General features: G+C 38.9%; 3 protein-coding genes across 6 annotated transcripts in view; all 3 read right to left on the bottom strand.

Moving 5' to 3' along the window:
* Positions 1 to 130, bottom strand: part of aatkb (apoptosis-associated tyrosine kinase b) — a 66,627-nt gene extending 66,497 nt beyond the window's left edge. For all 4 annotated transcript variants that reach the window (XM_044102878.1, XM_044102881.1, XM_044102879.1 and 1 more), the window contains exon 1: positions 106 to 130. In XM_044102878.1, coding sequence (XP_043958813.1) covers positions 106 to 115 — 10 coding nt within the window. In that variant the 5' untranslated portion in view covers positions 116 to 130. The remainder of the gene's footprint in view (positions 1 to 105) is intronic.
* A 5,548-nt stretch (positions 131 to 5,678) lies between these two features.
* Positions 5,679 to 11,791, bottom strand: LOC122823359 (gastrula zinc finger protein XlCGF57.1-like). The gene is made up of 2 exons (XM_044102877.1): positions 11,404 to 11,791; positions 5,679 to 8,638 (listed from the first exon to the last, which is right to left on the bottom strand). The coding sequence occupies exons 1-2, from the start codon at positions 11,522 to 11,524 to the stop codon at positions 7,347 to 7,349; spliced, it is 1,413 nt and encodes a 470-aa protein (XP_043958812.1). The 5' UTR covers positions 11,525 to 11,791; the 3' UTR covers positions 5,679 to 7,346.
* Positions 11,792 to 12,988: 1,197 nt separating this feature from the next.
* Positions 12,989 to 19,217, bottom strand: LOC122823358 (gastrula zinc finger protein XlCGF57.1-like). Its single transcript, XM_044102876.1, has 2 exons — positions 18,690 to 19,217; positions 12,989 to 14,967 (listed from the first exon to the last, which is right to left on the bottom strand). Exons 1-2 carry the CDS (start codon positions 18,808 to 18,810, stop codon positions 13,520 to 13,522), a joined length of 1,569 nt encoding a protein of 522 aa, XP_043958811.1. The 5' UTR covers positions 18,811 to 19,217; the 3' UTR covers positions 12,989 to 13,519.
* Between the last annotated feature and the right edge of the window lie 209 nt (positions 19,218 to 19,426).

Genomic DNA, 19,426 nt, shown 5'->3' with positions numbered 1-19,426 from the left:
AAGTTAACAAACACTACCAGCAAGTCAGTCATTTCACTGGATCTTTTTTTTTGTTTGTTTGTTTTTTAACCTTTGTGGTTTGTTTAATATTTTAGGTTCACCTACCATTCATCATCTATCGTCCTTTATTGTTCTTCTTCCAATTCTCGTTTTTAAAGCAACGTCTTGGTGTGAATTACCGCCACCTACTGGAATGGAGCGTGGATCGGGATGCTAAATATATTTCACACAGATTTATATACTGAATACACATAAAACAATACGGGGCGTGCTGTGGTGGCGTAGGGGATACCGCAACCCACACCTGGAGGCCCTGAGCCCCCAATGCGGCCGCAGCGGGCTCTATTCCCGGACCCGACCGACACTCGCCGCATGTCCTCCCCACCTTCCTGTCAGCCTACTGTCATATAAAGGACAAAAGACCCTCTGGAGGGGCAAAAAAATAATACAAACTAACAAAGAACTTATTTTTTCTTTCCTCAACATTATTTCAAATGGTGAAATACTCTGAGTAAAGTGCTATCTCAAATTCTTCTTTCATGAGTAATAAATAACTTTAAGGATGCACTACTGCCCCTAGCCAGACTTCGTAGGTACTACATATTCTCTAGCTGCTGGTTTTCTCAGTGATTTCTCTCAGTTCAATGTGTTAACAAGGCATGAAAAAACAAGTAATCTAATCAATCTAGTTCTTACCAGTACAGCTTAGGCACATAGTTACATTCAGATAGACATACATGAAGTCCAGTACAATACTAGTCTTAGAAACGGTAGAAACTTCACATTGGATTTCAAGCAGCATGGATTCTCTGCCTCTCCACTCTTCTTTCTCACTGTGGGATTCCCAAATCAGATAAGAGGAGGTTAGGTCCACTGAGCAACAACCCAGACTTATTTTTTCCCTCCTTGACTCAGGTAATATGATTTTGAAGTCTCTGGTTCCAGTTTAGCACATGAAATGTTACAGAGGCAGCCTGGGTCCAGGGTCTGTCAGTGTGTGGCGGCTCTTGAAGCTCTGACTTCAGCCGCCGTGTCCATTTTGTGAATCTCTCTCCCAAACTCTTCGATGGCGTTTGCTCTCATTATAGTCTGGTTATCCCCGTTACTGGTGCACCTTTTTCTTTTATTTTTTCTTCCACTCAACATTTTCATGATTTGATTGGATACACAAATTGAGCGAACTGCCAGGTTCTTCAAAATGACCTTCTGTGGACGGAGTCCCTGAAAGTGAAAACCAAGTCACAGTGTTTCACTTGTTCAAAACAGAGACTCAGAGAAGACCTTCACATTTCTGGACAGTGTTTCTGGACCCAGACAGGAGGGGAATAGATTTTCACTTTGACTTAAAAAAATAAAATAAAAAAATCAGAAGAAGTGAGCAAAACCATTCATTTTAATTTATAGACCCAACCTTAGAAATGGGAACAAATGCTCACGAGTGAAAATTAAATGTCTCCGTTGTTACATCAGAAAACAGCTTTGCTTGTTCTTACATGACTAACGCTTCTCCTGACCTGCAATGTGCTCATTCACAGCACTAACGTGTGTGTCTGTTAAAATGTGACGCTTAGTCTGAATGAGGCTTTATGGAGTCAATTTCAATTAGACTTCAACACTCGCCAGACAAGTCTTTCATCATCCGATTCGAGGATCTTAACAGGATTAATTATTCCTTCTCTCATGCCAAAGGTTTTACTTAAAGAGCTGTGGGAGCGACGCAAACGGAGAAAAAGCGCCTCTTCCCAGTAGAGAAGGGAAGTGACGCTTCTTAAATTGAACTACTGACATACATTTTTCAAATCATACACACACACACAACTGAATATTACAATTAACTCCACAAACACGAGATCAAAAAAACATCTAAACAGCTGAGGAGTTTAGCTTTCAAATTTTTTATTTTTTTTAGAAACTATAACCACTAATTACTGATGAATTTGCTTTTTAACCACAGTACAGTGACATTCACTTTCTTTTGTTTTATCCTGCAGGGATTTGAACAGATCTCCAGATTTTTTTTTTTACGCCCCACATAAACTAAACCTGAGCACACAACTGATTTATTGAATTTTCAGTCTAAAAATTATTTCTAAAAGGTAAAGCTCTGGGTGTTGGACTGGTCAAGGGTTCTGGCTCCAAACTCTGCACAAGCAGTTCAACGAGCTGCTAGCTAGTTGTTCTCCTATAAATAATGAACAGTACGGTATTTGAAGGCACAGGTGAAAGAAACTCTGACAGACTTCAAAGCGAGCCTCACAGCCGGCGCTGCCGGTCCGATCACCAACTCTGTGATGATCTCTGCTGAACACGCAGCTGCTCAGAAGGTCATTGTGTTCAAAACAGAGGTAAACCCAGAGACCGACTCTATGTCCACTCACACCAAGAGGTCAGTGAGCAACAAAAAACTAATTACCAGCACAGAGTCTTTCATACATCAGGTCTGATCTACGTCACTTCTGACTCACCAGGATGGAGTCCGAGTTCATTCTGAATAAATTGCTGTTCTCCCTCTGCATTAAGAATCCATTGAAACCAGATGAAAAAAATTGGGTTTGAAAACTCCCGTTAGAAGTTAGAACGAAATTTAAGGGCTAATTAGCCAACAAACCAACCAATTTCCAATGGGTTTATTCACCCAAAGACGAAACTTACTTTATTTATCTCCTTGTTGTGCTGTTTTATTAATTTATATTGCACCAAATCAAAACAAATGCTTGATGGATTTTACAGAATGGCAGAAAAACGGGTTTGTCCTTCTCGTCAACCTAGGAAATAAAAAAAGGCAATGTTGGAAAACAAAAAAAAAAAACTGAGAATCTACAGAATGAACCGCAGAGCTTTCCCACCTCAAGGAGTGACATAACCCACATGCTGACCTCGTGACCTCAACAAGACTCATTTCAGTTCATAAACCAGGGTTAGTGGTCAGACCTCCATCTCCACGGAAACATCCTCAAATCCCTCTGAAAGGACTCCAGTGTGTTTCTAAACCTGTAGACAGAGGATCAGAAAGGTGTTTGGTTTTTTTCTCCAGGACTTGTCAAAAAAAAAAAAAAAACTTACAGTCTTCAGAAAGGTCCTGATCAGATGACTGAGCCAGCATAGCTGTGTGTGTAGAAGACGATTGCACATATAACTGTTTTACATACATCAGATCTGGTTCAGAGGCCTGGCAGAGCTGCAGTGTTTCTGGCTGAACGTGATTTTACGCTCAGATTTGCATATTTTAACAGCTCTAAAGGCTACAACTGACATGATCGGTAGCATACTGCATCACCAGATTTTAAACACAATGTGCACCAGTCCAGTTTTTTTACCGCTGCTACAATAAGAACCAATATAGAAAGTCATTTCTGCTTACAGCTAGCAAGCAGACTTTTGTTTGTTCTTTAAGGGATATCAAAGCACTTCTAAAGTTCAGTTTTGACAAGAAACCTCTAACTAAAATAATAAAAATAAAAAGGGAGCTGGCCATAAGAACCAGGCTCCACTGTCTTCACTTATTAATGAAGCCTTGTAGCAAGGACGTTACAGCATGTGTAGAAAGTTTCTGAAAAGTTTTCACTGCAGGGAAAAAAAAAAGCAGACAAACAATAGGCGAGATAAGCAATACACTCTTGAGGTCATCATCCTGGTCCATTTGTACAGCCGTCCAGATTTCAGGTTTCAACCGAGACTCTTCGGAAGATCTTGGATCCGTTGAGCAGCACCGGATATGTTGGATGCAGGACAACGCCACGCTCTGCAGAGGTGGTAACAATTTCCAATAAGTCTGGAGTTTCTTGTTTTCCACCACGAAGCTGACTAGTGAAGGTGGTAAATAAGCTTTTCCTCATCAGAAGGTGGAGACGCAGAGCCGCAGGGTTTACTGTGATCTGTACAACTTTGTGCTTCATAAAATCTGCTCACTTGTACTGATGAAAGAGGGTACTGAAGGGTAAATGACGGAGTTACGCTGAGGGGAGGAAAGTGACGAAACAAGTGATGGAAGCGGAGCAACATCTTTAACTGAATTTTGAAAGTGGTTTACAACACACTACTCAATCCACACAGCTACTGTCCATTCACTGTTCATCATCTCTGCCCGGAGAGGCTCCTGGAGTTCCTGCAGCGAGTCCAAAAGGATGCGTCCTCTGAGATCACAGCTGATCTGGAGCCAAAGATGGCTAACAGAGCAGACATTTCTCAGGGTTTCATTCATTTGCCATAAAACTGCACAAATTGGAATTAGAAGAACTAATTCACTCAAAGGAAACGCGTGTGATTTTAATTGGGAAACACCGCTGGCGCAAAATTTTGCCCCTCCCCCCCCAATCCCCCTGTTTTTTAAACAGATTTGATAAAAACAGAAAGAATACATTCATCGCACTTTGTGTTGAATACAATCATCAATGGTGATGGGTTATTATACATCATAATGTGGATGAATCACCGCAGCCCAAAGGGTCAATATGAAGCTCGGCTGAGACTCTGCAGAAAGTGAGAAGATTCATGATTCCTCTGAGGGACGACAGCAGGACAGTTGATGAAAACTGGATTTAAAGAATGGGGTTAGTATTTCACATGTTGTTGTTGAAGTTGGGTTTAGAAAATAATTGTTTTTAAACACACCTTCCTGCCGATTGTAGAGCAGTGTCCTCACTTGCATTTCAAATCAGGGTGATTGGACTATCAGTGATTAACACTTCAGATGAAAAAGATTTTGCTTCAGAAGACCTTGATCTTTATGTATTTCCCATTAACAAACCTGGTGGAAAAAAAATTGTTTAAAAAAAAACAAAAAACTAGCAGAAAAACTAAGTGTTGGAGCTCCATCTGCTGGGTCACTGGACAAAGTAGTGTGAGCTGTGCAAAGTGATTAGAGAATGCATTTCAAGTTTTAACAGCATATTAAATGAATTTAGTCCTCTGAAAGGTGCATTATTTTTCCCAAATAGCTGCTTGCTGCTATAATCAAAGTCAAACCGTTTTGTAATCCCCTTAAGCTATTAAAATTTGCAAAGTCGTGGCTCGAGTTTAAATCTGCTGTGGAACCTGAAGGCTTAGGAAGCATGACGTCATGTTTCCAATAACGCTGTGTCAGTCAGGCACATTAATCACACAGTTCAGATTAAATACATCAAAATCCTTAACGAGGTTATGCTAATGCAGAATAGACTGCCATTATTTTAAATAAAACCGCATGTAGTCAGAAATGTTGACGTTCCAGGTGTTTAACGGGTGTGTGTGCTGGGTTACCAGAGTCCGAGGCGATGGGCAGATTCCACTGAACCGGGCTAGGAGGAGTTGTAGATCAGCTGATGAACGCCATCTTTGCTCTACGCTGAAGTTAGCCTCGCCTTGTTCTCTGTTCAGAACTGCAGCCGACTTCATCACAAGCTTGTGGATTTTACCAAGCCTGGTGGCAGAGTTTACCGGCAGAGCTGTTTAAGTCTAAAAGAGCAACACAGAAAACATCTGCAGCAAAGGAGAAACGTGCATCTTATCTAAAACAGATGGAGGACAGAGAGAAGGACTTCACTTCGTTGGTTTAGCACCAATACACGCTTTAATGTAGGTTTTATGCTGCAACAATATTTCATTACCTGTTGGAATATTTCAATTCTGTAAATACTGAGGATGATTACAAACATGAAATAAAAGCTGAACTAAAACTGCTTCACTACCAGTCAGGGTTCTCATGTCAGAAAACAGATTATAGTTTATTAAAATTGTTTTATGATCAAAACAGACATTAAAGATTTCTGGAATAATCAAGAAAAGTGAAGAACTAGTCCAATAAATACACTGTCGATCTGTTTTAACCCATATTTTCTAAAGCAGAAGAAAAAAAAGAGCTCACAGAAGCTTGAGGACAGTACATACATTTAAATACACCGTACTTTTCATAAATAACAGAAATGATGTGACCCTGTTTGACTTATCTGAGAAATATTCAAATCAAAGAAACATCAAATGAGTTGTCTGAATTACCCTTCCCGTCATGGACCAACGAAGCAACGTCACAGCAAGCAAAACCTGATTACATGAACTAATGTAGTGATTTATTTATTCACACTTGGAGTCGAAACCAACAGAGTAGCTGAGAGTCGATGCCAATGAACAAAGGTTCTCCAAATTCAGACAAACAGTTATAAATGAGATTCTACAATATAATAACCATCTTGGTATCAAAACTTACCAACCCATTACTAAGTGTGCAGTTCCTTACTGCTCTTTGAGGGAGACTCAATACAACATGCCCTCTCATATTCCTACACCTAACTAAATTAGTGTTTAAACGCATTGATGTTTTAATTTGTTTTGCCTTTTCATTCTTAATCATGAAATAACTTCATAGAATCCCACCTTTACAACAAACCATCAGCATTAACTGCTGGAGACTCGGAGAGGTCTCCTACCAACACATGACACATTAAAACAGAGAACATTTTGAAGCAGGACATAAAGACGACCAGGGCAGACTGGGGTGTCCAAACCGGTTTTCAAAATGGCAGCCACAAGTCCTGCTTGGACCCGTTTTGGAACCTGCTAGCTCCACCATGACTGCACATGAAACGGGATTCATTGTAGCAAATGAGTCAGAGTATTAAGTCTGCTTCCATATGCATCAAAGACATCTAATTATTATGTGCATGTAAGCAGTGTATATTGCTGTAGATTAATAGGGGGATTTCAATACAGTCAGCACAGCTGTGATATCTTCTATCTCAGGAGAAAGCAGCAGATCACATTGTTTATAGTTGGCAAGCATGCACAATAATTCAGGTTCTGGAGCCATGTTACTGTCCACAATGGCTCACGGACTTTCAAAGTCACGTGCTGGCTCACACAAATGTGGATGAACATCTTGTAGGAGGAATGTTTTTCTCTGTTGGGAGGCCATTCAGAATCCATGTCGCAATCTATCCAAAGTTGTTCAGCCACGAAAGCAAAATAATAACCCTAAGCCTAGCTTAGGTCAGTTTTGTTGTTTAGCCATCAAATGTCGGCCCTTACAACCTCCTATGGCACCAGGTCACTTAGAAGAGCACATATCCAAGTAAATTATGGAAATCCTGTGGGAAATTTATTTGCATTCTTATGTCTTCTGTTTGTTAAATAAGCTTTGTCAAGCCTTTGAAAAGAAGGTGGACATCTAGCCAGTTACTTTTAAAGAGGCCTACAGAGCCACTCCGTTAATTCCCCATAAATCACTTGTTTATTGGTTTTACAATGCGTGTTTGGCCCTTCTTTCCTTTGTGGTCAGAACAACTGACACCAGAGTTAAATCAATGTACCTGGGAGAAAACCAGAAATAAAGTGTACGTTATATTAACATAGCCACTGCTTGAGCAGGAATGCTATTATATAAAGTGTAAAGGCATGTGTTGGTCCAAACTTTTCTGTTGGAGGAATTCTTCACCACAGACAGGGCAACCAAAAGGTTGCCCCCCCATATGTACGTTGATGTGTGAATCTAGATGAGTTTTTCGGGAGAAAGTTTTCCCACAGAAATCACAGCTATAAGGCTTCTCGCCTGTATGGACCACCATGTGTGTATCCAGGTATGTTTTACGGTTAAATCTTTTGCCGCAAACTTCACAGCCAAAAGGCCTTTCCTCACTGTGTGTGGTCATGTGACCCCTAAGGTGTGTTCTACGTTTGTAACTTTTGCCACAGATCTCGCAGCTATGTGGTTTCTCTCCGGTGTGGACCACTTTGTGCGCCTTAAGATTTGTCTGCCGGTTGAACTTTTTACCGCAAATATCACAACTAAACGGCTGTTCTCCTCCGTGAACTATCATATGCGTTCGCAGGTTATTCTGATGCCTTGCTGTTTTACCGCAGATGGTACAAACATAGGGCTTTTCCCCCGTGTGGATTCTCATGTGCGTCTTCAGATTGTGCTGATGCTTGAATCCTTTACCACAAACTTCACAAACAAATGGCTGCTCCTCAGAGTGGACTCTCATATGTTTCTTCACGTCGTGCTGGTGCTTAAATCTTTTTCCACAAACATCACAAACAAACGGCTGCTCTCCTGTGTGGACTCTGATGTGAGATTTAAGACTAAACTGATCTCTGAATGTTTTGCCACATTCATCACAGCTGAAGTTTTTCTTTCCTGTGTGGACTTTGGTCTGTGAATTTGGATTAGGCATCGTTTCAGAACCTTTGATATTAGCTCCGCAGGCTCCCTTCCAACCACTTTCTTTCTCTGTCAAAGGTTGCTGCCAGTCGTCATAACCATCATCTTCGCTGACATCGGTCTCAGAGGATTCTGCAGTCTTTCTTTCTGAACCTAATTTGAAATTATTTGGACCAGGCTTCCAGACAAGTTCCAGTTGTCCACAATCTCCGTCAGTTTCAGTTTTAATCCACTTGACAGAGCTGGTGGTCGGACACTCTGCCTCTCTGGGGTCTAACGTTTGACTTTCATGAAGCTGTGAGTACTCTGATTCCTCTTCATTATCATCTTCACTCTTCACAACAATATTAAGCGGGAAGTTGATGTACTCAGTCTCTAGCTGCTCTCCTTCCTGACTTATCCAACTTTCCTCAAGTTCTTCCTTTATGAAGGGGCCGTCTGGGTTCTGCTCGTCCAAACTGGGGCTCCAAGGAACCTCTTCTGTATTCAGAGGATGATGGTTGACATCTGTAGATAGCAAACACCAAAACATAAGAATGTTATGAAATTTCGGCATTTAAATTGTACCTGTAGTGCTTTAAGGCAACTCACTAGAAAAACTTTGAACAGAATGAGAAAATAAAGATAAGAAATGCTTGTGGTGATTAGTGTTTCAGATTAATTACACAACCGAAACAAGATTGTTATGAACATGTTGTAAAGCAACAAACGCTTAAGATTATTCAAGCCATCTATTGCCTGAACTATTGTAAGAGTCTACAGTAAATGTTGGTCATGATCAGACATCCCTTCTGATCATGGGGGATGTCTGATCCCCCATGATCAGACTACAAGATTCTGGACTACAAATAGTCCAGAATCCTGGAGCTCCTCATTTAACTGGTACAAGGAATTATGAACACATAAACCCAGGTTCACTATCTCAAAATCAATTTTTAAACGTGTCCATTTAAAAATTGATTTTAAAGTTTTATTTCTCCAAGCCACATCTGATCTATGGCATCTCTATAACATCCACACACCATTAAAAGGACTCGAGGTTAACCAGCCCGTTTCTACTAGACCAGACATCTACAGCTTGCAGCTCCACAGCCACATGTGGCTCTTTGGGCTCTCCTCTGTGGCTCTAACAAATCAAAAAGGAAATGTTTTTGATAATGGACGATGTAGGAAATTGTCGTTTCATAAGATTCCTCATAAAATCTGCACATAACACCTACAACATCAAAAGCTAGTTACTTTCAAAAGTAACTAGCCTCAAACTATGCTTTTTTTTTCGCGCTAAAAATAGAATGGGCATCAGCCAATGAAATGCGGCCCCTCTGGGAAACGCATTGATAAACAGGAAGTGTTAATGCCGTCACTTCCGGCTTCCAAAATTAGATGATTCATACGTTATTGCTTTGTCGATAACCCTTCCCAATGATGAATAGCTTCCATTACTGAAATTTATTCAATACACCACAAGCCAGAGTAAAACTACAAAAGAAAAATACAGCACATCAGGAGGCTGAAATGAAGCTAATCATGTTGCCGCTAACCTAAATGTTAATTCTGATAACTGCTCATTTGAGCTACATTTCCATCACCTCAAATGACCATAAACAACTTCTTAGAAAACAGTTAGGTGTGTACTGTAACTACATGCTTCTACATGTAAACATTTTACAAACTTACAGGCAGTTCTCCGTCGAAAGACAAAGCTGGAGAGATCCACAGAACGTCTTTTGCTAAAATGGAGGCGATGACGCCTTGACTTCCGGTTTTCAAAATAAACCCGAACATACAACTTCAACTACATAAAATATTATATTAATTAAACCACTATGGTTCTTGAGTAGCCAGAACATATGGCATATATTTCTATTATCCTGTTTATTGTTTTATTCTACATTTGCTTGGTGAAAACGTGACTCAATTCAATCAATTTGTTTTTGAATCTATAATATAAATACATTTGATACTTCAATCTTATAGAGACAGGTTCTGAGTTTGTAGATTAACAAGTTTTAGTGCAAAATCTGTGAGTCAAGCCGGACACCAACTTCCCAACTGGACGGTGGAAGGAGGAGGAAGCATCATGTGGTGAGGAGGTTTTGCAGTAATAGGGACTCGTCCACTTCACCACACAGATTACCTCGATTACATCCACCTCTGTGGAAATACTGAACAAACATCTCAAGATATCAGTCAGTAACTTAAAGCTTGAACACTTTAAGTTAATTGGATCTTCCAAATGGACGATAACCTTAACCATACTGAAAATGTAGTTACAAAAAAGCTCAAGGACAACAAAGTCAATGTTTTGAAGTGGGCTCACAACATCCTGATCTCAGTCCTGTAGAAAATCATTAGGTGGAGCTGAGAAGCTAAGAGAGAGAAAGATTGCCTCCAAAGCCTTCAAGAGGAAGGGACTGACATTTCAGCAAACTGTTCTTCACAAGCTTCTCACAATAAACAAAATACTTGTCTAATTTAATGTCAATGTGGGGGAGTGTTCTAGGGTTGGGTAATATGTTGGGGTCTTTTTGTTTGTTTGTTTTCCGGGGTTTTTAAACTTTGCATAAAAATACCTGGTTTCATATGGATCTAACTTATGCTCCAGTATGAGATCCTGAAAGTCTGCCTAAAATATGTAAACATACCATTAACACAAAGTCTTAATTTCACTCAGAAAAGCAACAATGATATGATTCACAGGAACCTTTCATTTTATTCAAAGCTTTAGTATGTTATTTAAACCGTGAAATCTCCAGAAATAGAAAAGTGCACAATGCAGGAATGATTACTCAAGAACTATGTTATTTTTCACTTGCATACGATACTGAGATCATTTGAAAGCTATTTAATTGGTTGTTTTGTTGTCGTTGTTAAATGCTGGAAGAAGAAAAAAAATCCAGAACATCGTCCAGAAATGAGGCATGGATAAATAATTATCTAGGATAGTGCTTAGTAAAAAGAAGAAGAAGAAAGGAATGGCTGATTTGCAGACGGTCTAAAATACATGTTGGATCGTTAAGCTTTATCTCAAACCAAATAACCACAGAGCTACGCCAAGCTAACGGTAAACTAAAACATTTGACATTCATCCAAGACATGGCGATAATCCAGTTACACTGAAATAACAGCTGAGATCATGTAAGATAACAAAAGGAATGACTCGGTTATTGACGCAACAGCATAAATTGTTTGCATCTCTATTCCAGTTTGACAGCCTTAGAGCTACTGTAAGCTAACAGTAGAAAGCTCCTGATGAAACAGCTGCGTCTTACCTGCGGATTCGTTTCTGCAAACATCCTGCGGCTGGTGATCTCCAAGCTGTTTCATCCGCACTTTGTTCTCTAACGCCAGACTTTCAATGCTGCTCTGATTAACATAATCCACTTCCTTCATGCTGTCTTTTTTTCCTTACAAAAGGCTCGGCGATTCGGGCCTCCACCGAACCCAGCACCGACTCGATCCAGATACAACATCCGCTCACATTATTTCGGTCAGACTGAACCTCTGGAAGTTGTGCAGGAGGCCGATTTAAACATCAACAGACACGGTTCCATCAAACGTTTTTTTAATATATGATGGATAATTGTTTAATTGTTCTGTTTTTTGAACAGGCACCCATCTAGACAACTTTTTCTCGTGTCACCATGGTAATCACATTCTTCTCCGTCTCCCAGACACCGCAATGACTTACTGCAAACGACACGTCTGCGCCTCCACCATCTTATGAGTGGCAAGACGCACAACCAGTTCAGCTCAAGTATGATTTGCTCATATCAGCCCACTTTAGGTATCCGTCAGTGGTCGTTTCAGGGTTTTTTCCTCCTATAATAATTCTTTCAGAATGGACTTAATATGTTCGTGTATTAGGGTCACTGTAGACAGAAAAAAATTAATAAATAAAAAGTGCATTTCTGGCAGAAAACGAGGAAATTTTGATATTAATCACAGAAATTTTTAGAAGAATCTTGGACATTTCTGAGTTTCAAAAGTCAAAAATGTTACACTTTTGAAACTCAGAAATATCCTTATTTTTTCTAGAAAATTTATGAGATTATTTTCACAATTTGAGTTTTTTGGCAGAAACATATTCCTTTTTTGTATCCACAATGGCCTTAATATGTCGTTATACTTTCTCTTCTATACACAGTGTTTATAAAAATATTGACTCCCCCCCTCGATACTTCACACATTTTTTGGATCATCAATCATGATCCAAAAAAATCTGCCTGACCAACATTTGGTGATCAAAGTGAAAGCCGATTTCTACGAAATAACAACAAAACTCTGTATATAAGTAGCTTTATATCCAATACTTCTTTAAAAGAACTATGTAGGAATAAATACTTCTTTATTTATCACGTTATGCTCAGGTTGACATTAGAAAATTCATTGCTCTCCAGTGGAGACCACGTCCAAAGGGTGAGCTTACAGTCAAATTCAATTATGTTTAGCTGCAAAATCTGGAAAGAATTGTGGATTTTGCCACAAAACTAGTTCATTTTCTTCCCAAAAGTGTCACTTGGTTTCAGTTCACATTGGAAGTACATGTATTAAAAGGGAATTTGTAATCACCAACAATTCATAGTCTTTGACCATAACCACAAACCTTTAATAATAAAGGTTTAGAACCCCTGGTCTAAAATAAAACGACAAATTCTCTTACCATTCTTCATGTTGCAGTTTATCTTACTTTTTCATAAAGATGAGTTAAATATTACTTCATACCTATTGCACAGAGACTGTGTCCTCATGTCACTGTCAAAGTAACTACTCTCTGTGTGTCAAAAATAGAGGAGCACATGCTAATTCCAGAGTCTAATTTCTGTTGAAGACAATGAGTTGACAAATACAAATGTATATTGCAGAAAGTATTTATTTAGTGTTTTTAACCACTCTGTTATTGTCATGCAACACAAATTGCTTACATGATTAACATAAGCAGTAATTAGTCAACAAATCCCAAGGCTTTGAGCTGAAGAACATCTCTCCAAACTCAAGCTGACAGTTGAAAATCAAACTCTCCCAAAATATATACAGAAACACATATTTCCCCCCAAATTAGTTAGAATTAGAGAAACAACTAATTCGTATCAACCCCCTTATGGGTGTTTGTAGTGATGCCACTGGTCATTAATCTGTAAAACCCCCATACTACTATACCGGCTAAATATGACATCCAAACTAATCAACATAACACTTCACTTCTTAAGAGTCTATTTGATACCTTTTCAGTTAATTTTCAATAAACCTTTTGGATTTATTGATTTTAAGATTATGTATATTTGGCCTACTATCCATTTGGAGCTCAGAATACATAAAACCAGAGAAGTCTTACAGACACAGCTACCTAGCTTACAAGTCTACACATTGCACTCACACAAACTCTCGTTAGCCTAGGTGTAATGTCATATGCCGGTCTAAACTTCCCTGTTGGGTGAATTCCTGCCCACAGACGGCACAGCCAAACGGTTTTTCTCCTGTATGAACTATAATGTGTGAATCCAAATGCGTTTTTCTGGTAAATCTTTTACCACAGAAATCGCAGCTATAAGGTTTCTCGCCTGTGTGGACCGCCATGTGCGTTTCAAGGTATGTCTTACGGTTAAATCTTTTGCCGCAAACTTCACAGCCAAAAGGCCTTTCCTCAGTGTGGGACGTCATGTGAGTCCTGAGGTGTGTTTTCCGTTTATAACTTTTACCACAAATCTCGCAGCTGTGCGGTTTTTCTCCGGTGTGGACCGACTCGTGCGCCTTAAGGCTTTTCTTACACGTAAACTTTTTCCCGCAAAGATCACAGTCAAACAGACGCTCTCCCGTGTGGATTATCATGTGCGTCTTTAGGTTGTGCTGAAACCTTGATCTTTTCCCACAAATATCACAAACATAGGGCTTCTCCCCCGTGTGGATTCTCATATGTGTCTTCAGATTATGCTGGTGCTTGAATCTTTTTCCACAAACTTCGCAGCAAAAAGGCATCTCTCCTGTGTGGACTCTCATGTGTTTCTTCACGTCATGCTGGTGCTTAAATCTTTTACCGCATACATCACAACCAAACGGCTGCTCTCCCGTGTGCACTCTGATGTGAGATGTAAGGCTGAAATGATCTCGGAAAGTTTTGCCACATATCTCGCAGCTGAAGTTTTTCTTCCCGGTGTGGACTTTGGCCTGTGAATCTGCATTTTTCTTCACTTCGGAGCATTTCTGAATAACCGAACAGTCTGACGAATTTTTTTCTGTGTTGCGTCTCATGTGTCTCCTTAGAGACTGCTCGTCCAGAAACTGTTTACCACACTCTGAGCAACTGAAGACCTTTTTGGAAGCATTACAGCCTGCATCGCTGTTCATGCCTGCCTCAGCTAACTGGCTTCCCTTCCATCGATTTTCAGTCCCTGCTATAGGTCCATGCCAGTTATTATAACAGTGATTATCCTCATTTTCGCTGGCCTCATTCTCTAGGGAGTCTGCAGCCATTCGGTGTTTATTTATTTTGAAATTATTTGGATCGCTCTTTGAGATAAGTTCCAGATGGCCCCAGTCCTCTCCATCAGTTTCTGTTTTAATCCATTTAAATGAGCTGCTGGTTGGAGGTTCTGTCTCTCTGGTGTTGGTTTGGCTCTGATGAAGCTGTGAAGACTCAGGTTCCTCTTCATCCTTCACTATTACATTGATGGGGAATTTTGCATATTCAGCTTCATCTCCTCCAAGCAGCTCGTCTCCTTCCTGACTGATCCAATGTTCCTCCTCTTCCTCCTTTATGTAGAAAGGGAATGCATCCTGTTGCCCCAGACTGACTTTCCAAGAAATCTCGTTTTTCTTCCCCCAAAGATGCTGGTTTTCTGAAAACACACACACAAAAAAAACATTAAATAACTGTGACTTTACATACTGTATGTTACAGCTGAATATAGTTCACACTTTAGTGTAGGGATGCAAACAATGTTTAATGGTTTGTTAGATTAAAATTAGTTCCAATCGATTAACTAATAACATCCGCTTAGACCTTCTTTTGTGTTGTGGTTTGGCCCCCGTCCAAAAGATGGCGACACTGGTCATCCATAAGCAGAGCCAGTTGTAAGAGAAACAAATACGACTGAAGCCACATGACTGAACAGGAAAGTGAAGCAGTCCAAACAGAGGCTGGTGCGGGTTGCAAAATGCACTTTATGCAATTCTGTTTAGCAATATACTTATATTGAAATATGGCAATATAAAATAAGTTCAAGCAGTTTCTTCCACTTTGTTGACACTGAGGGGAAAGGAAAATCTGCCATCCTGAATTAAGTGTTTCACTTACATTATTCTTTTCATCTTTTGTATTTCTATACAGCAACCACAGAGGTTCTTATTTTGTTATATTTAAATTTGTCTATCATTAATAAGGTGAGAAAACGAAACATTTTCCTATGAAAAATGAACCCTGTTATGGAAAGAAAGCCAACCTCTTTGACAGAAGAGAAAACATAGTTAAAAAACCCCAAAAAACATTGCCACTTATCAATTAAGTTAGCTAGTCGATAATATCAAGTTATTCATTAATCCTTAACTTGCATTCCTATTTAGGCATTTAATGTTTCAATGACGAACTGAATTAAAATACTGGACAAAATGAGAAAACAACAACTCACACTAATAATGACTATAGGAGTTCATATCATGTCACCTGAAATCCTTACATTGCAAATCTCACCTGTTTTGTAATTCATTTCAGAAAGAAGAAAAGAATATCTTTTATTTACAGATGTTTTGGTATTAGTTTCAAATTAGGAAAAACAAAACCTGCCAGACCTAATAGTTTTATTTCAAGGGAAAAGCATGAATTACTATTATTATTATCATTATTGTTATTATTGTATGCCAAAGAAAATACCTAGCCAGTTATCAGGGCAAATGTAAGTTTTGGTAAACAAAAGCACCCCTTAAGAAAGAAACTCAGATACTTTTTATCTATAATCTCTGAATATTTGGAGCAATTTGTCTAAAATAAATTTCATCCACGCCATGGCTCCACTGATTGGTTAATAAAGAAAAGTCTAGATTTGCTTCAGAACTCAAACAGGCCTTACAGTTAAAGTGTTTAAAGACATTCTTTAAACACTTAAAGACGATTCTAAGTATTTCAAGCTGGGTTCCAATTTATCGGCTATAGAAAGGACATAGCTTATGCAAGGTTTTATAGCTTATTAATAAGCCCAGTGATTGAGTATCTGTAAGATTTTTTTAATAATCTGCTAAAACTCACTTTTTGAAGTTAGAGACATTTAACATTCCAGTGGCTAAATATTTGAATAAAGTTTTGTTTAACATTCTGGAGCCGCATTTGATTAACACTGCAGCTACATGCTAATCTGCAAACTTTACCTAGACCACTAGATAAATTTCAAATAAGAAAAACGACTAAAGAAGCAAAACAAATGGAAAATGTTGAACACAAACTACTTCAAGATGATAGTGCAAGGTGAAGACGCTCGCTCATATTACACAATCAGTTTCCTGCCGGAGCAGATGTTGCCTGTTGCAGTGTGGCCGTCTGACCCAGAGGTTACCCAGCTCAAAGCATTCCTTGACCTCAAAGCTGAACAAGGGGGACTCCAGCAAGCTATTAAACTACTTCAATATGTTACTGTTACTGGGGAAGAGAGCGTCATGTCTGAGCCTCTTTTCTCTACCGCCATTCATTAAAGGATTGAGGAGGTCCACAGAAACTCCTGCCGTTGACCAATGTTCTGCAGCTTCTCACAGAGGTGGGAGGTTGAGAGAACCTACAAAACGGTCCTGCAAGCAAAACTTAATTGTAGCTTATATATTGTAGTTATATACTGCAGCTTGAAGATGTCTGGATTGCTTCATGTACATTCTGCATGTTGCCTATGACTGTTGGGAGTGACGTTTCAGTAAACTAAAACTATCAGGAAAAAAATTAAGCAACCTACTTGCATACTGTAAGCAGACTGTTGGATGTAAAATTCATGAGAAGTAAATATTGTGCTAGTTGTCAGTATTGGACCAAAGAAAGCAATGCAGTTGCAAGTCTTTAAAATTGTGACGCTTTTTATGGGTCAAATAGACTCACGAAATTGTAACAGCAGCTGCGCAGGTGGAGCCCAATTAAATTTTTTGTCAGGGAGCCCCAAGACTCCTGGCGGCGCCCCTGGGTTATAAACACTGTGTGTAACAATATTGTTTGGAAATTAGAACGTTAAATTAGATATTCTCATTAGCTCCCCCTGTTGGACTGAATTGTTTATACAGTTGTAGAGCTCTTAGTGCAAAGTGGATTTAAACAATTTGAATTCATATTGAGAGAACTGTGAAGTTCAGCTGAAATTTTGTGTTTTTGTAAAGTTCAGCTTAAATTTTAATCACTTTAGAAACTAGAACAGATCATATTTATCTTTCATAATCACATTTCAGAAACTTTTAGGTGGGCCAATTATCCAGACCTTGTTTCATATTCTGCTGTTTTCCCCCCATTCTGTATTCAATCTTTTCCCAAGAGATGGTGTTATAAACACAGATTGTGGTTGCAATAATTTTACAATCTGCTACAATTAAACTTTAGTCAATGTGTTTTTAACTGAAATCAGGTCATGTTAAAAGGATGGATCAGTTTGCTATTTAATAATTTGTGCTGAGAGCATGAAACCATTCATTTTATGTTATTTTAGAAATATCATCCTGAAAGTAATTCTTCCCTTATACAGCTTGTCTGCTCTTTGGTGAGTTGACCATCTATTCTATGCAGATTATCAACTTGAGTTTTGGGAATCATGTTTGTGAAATCATATTTTCTATTTTAACATTGGTATTTTTTTATAAACCATGCATCATTACATCTGAATATCAATTCAAACGGTTTTCCAAAAAAAAAAAAAAACCCGCGATGCCATGACAGTTGATACTGCCAAAACCAAGTCTTGACTTGATAGCCAAGCAGTTTTAAATGCTTTGTAATTTAATGGAAAAAGACAAGCAGGCCGGGTGCTGGTTCCTCTGTATTTCATACAAACAAACCATCTGTGGCAAAGATACACAAATATGGGATTTTCAAATATTTTAAAAGTATTCTTCAAAGTCAGAAAAGTGAATTAAGAACAGTTCAGGAAGAGCTGTGCAAAGATGCTGATTTAAAGGTTTTTGGTTAATTGGCAAAAGTTCATTTAAATTCATACAGTTTTGCATTCTTGTTTTACCAATGCTTTGATCAGTATGAGTATGCTAGTGACTGAAGACTACTTTAACAATACAATTAATAGCTTATGACTGTGCACTTTAAATACTTCAATAGGCAGTTTAAGTCTTAAAGAAAGAAATGATATTAACCACATTAATCTATTTTCACGTCAGTTTCGGCTACAATTTACAAACGTTAGATTGCGGCAAAATATCTTATAGCTTCGTAGTTCTAATAAATGCAAATCGATTAGGCTGCAAAAACAGTTGGAAGGGAGAAAAATGATTCCCTTTCAAATGTACAAAAACACAGATTGTGCTTTTATCTGCTCCAGCACAGGAGAGGAGAGCTACAGCTAGCTAATAGCATTAAATCAGAGCTTCTTACCAGCCGTTTGATTTCTACCAACATCCTGCTGCTGATGGACGCCGTGGCATTTCTTCTGCACTTGGTCCTCTAAAGGCAGACTTTCAGATCTGTTCTGATGAGCATATTCCACTTCCTTCATTGTGTTTTTTTGTTCTAACTGGCGTTGAGCTTGTCGAACTGGGCCTCCTCCGAACACAGAACCGAGTCAATGCCAGCAATGCCCGCTCACCATTCAGTCAGATAAAAACGTCAGAATTACTTTATGGGCCTAATATACATAGTAGCGTTCCTCCAGTCCCTTTAAATAACTTTTTGATAAATATTTCTTAACGGTTAATTTGTTTTAAACAGGCACATGCACAGACGCCTTTATTCTCCATCACTATAGTAACCATATTCTTCATGGTTTTCGCATAAACCGTGAGTTTCCTTTTCTCAAAATTTTGCCTTATGTTAATGCGTAAATGATATACTTATAATCAGTGAGTTTCGAAACAAAACGCGCGACGCCTCAATCTTTTCATCTCACTGCAATGACACGTCGTCGTGTCAGCCATATTGGGAGGGGAAAGAGTGCCCTGTTTATGCATTGAAATGTAGTACAGAGCGGCGTTTGAACGGGGTTAAAAGATTTTTTGCATTCATATATTTAAAACGCATATCTTTAAATATATATATTTAAAGATACATATTAATTTAAATACAGTCTCTCAAGCTCTTAAAGAGTTTGAGAAAGTTTTAAACAATACTCGTGG

Source organism: Gambusia affinis, linkage group LG20 (genome assembly GCF_019740435.1).
Source record: "Gambusia affinis linkage group LG20, SWU_Gaff_1.0, whole genome shotgun sequence".
NCBI classification, from domain to species: Eukaryota; Metazoa; Chordata; class Actinopteri; order Cyprinodontiformes; family Poeciliidae; genus Gambusia; species Gambusia affinis.
The sequence above is the reverse complement of the archived record's forward strand: the minus strand, read 5'-3'. Positions and strand labels throughout refer to the sequence as shown.

Coding starts and splice junctions, on each gene's coding strand:
- LOC122823359 (XM_044102877.1), bottom strand. CDS start 11,524: ATGAAGGAAGTGGATTATGTTAATCAGAGCAGCATTGAAAGTCTGGCG. Junction 8,639..11,403: donor TTGCAGAAACGAATCCGCAG/GTAAGACGCAGC, acceptor TGCTATCTACAG/ATGTCAACCATCATCCTCTG.
- LOC122823358 (XM_044102876.1), bottom strand. CDS start 18,810: ATGAAGGAAGTGGAATATGCTCATCAGAACAGATCTGAAAGTCTGCCT. Junction 14,968..18,689: donor TGGTAGAAATCAAACGGCTG/GTAAGAAGCTCT, acceptor GTGTGTTTTCAG/AAAACCAGCATCTTTGGGGG.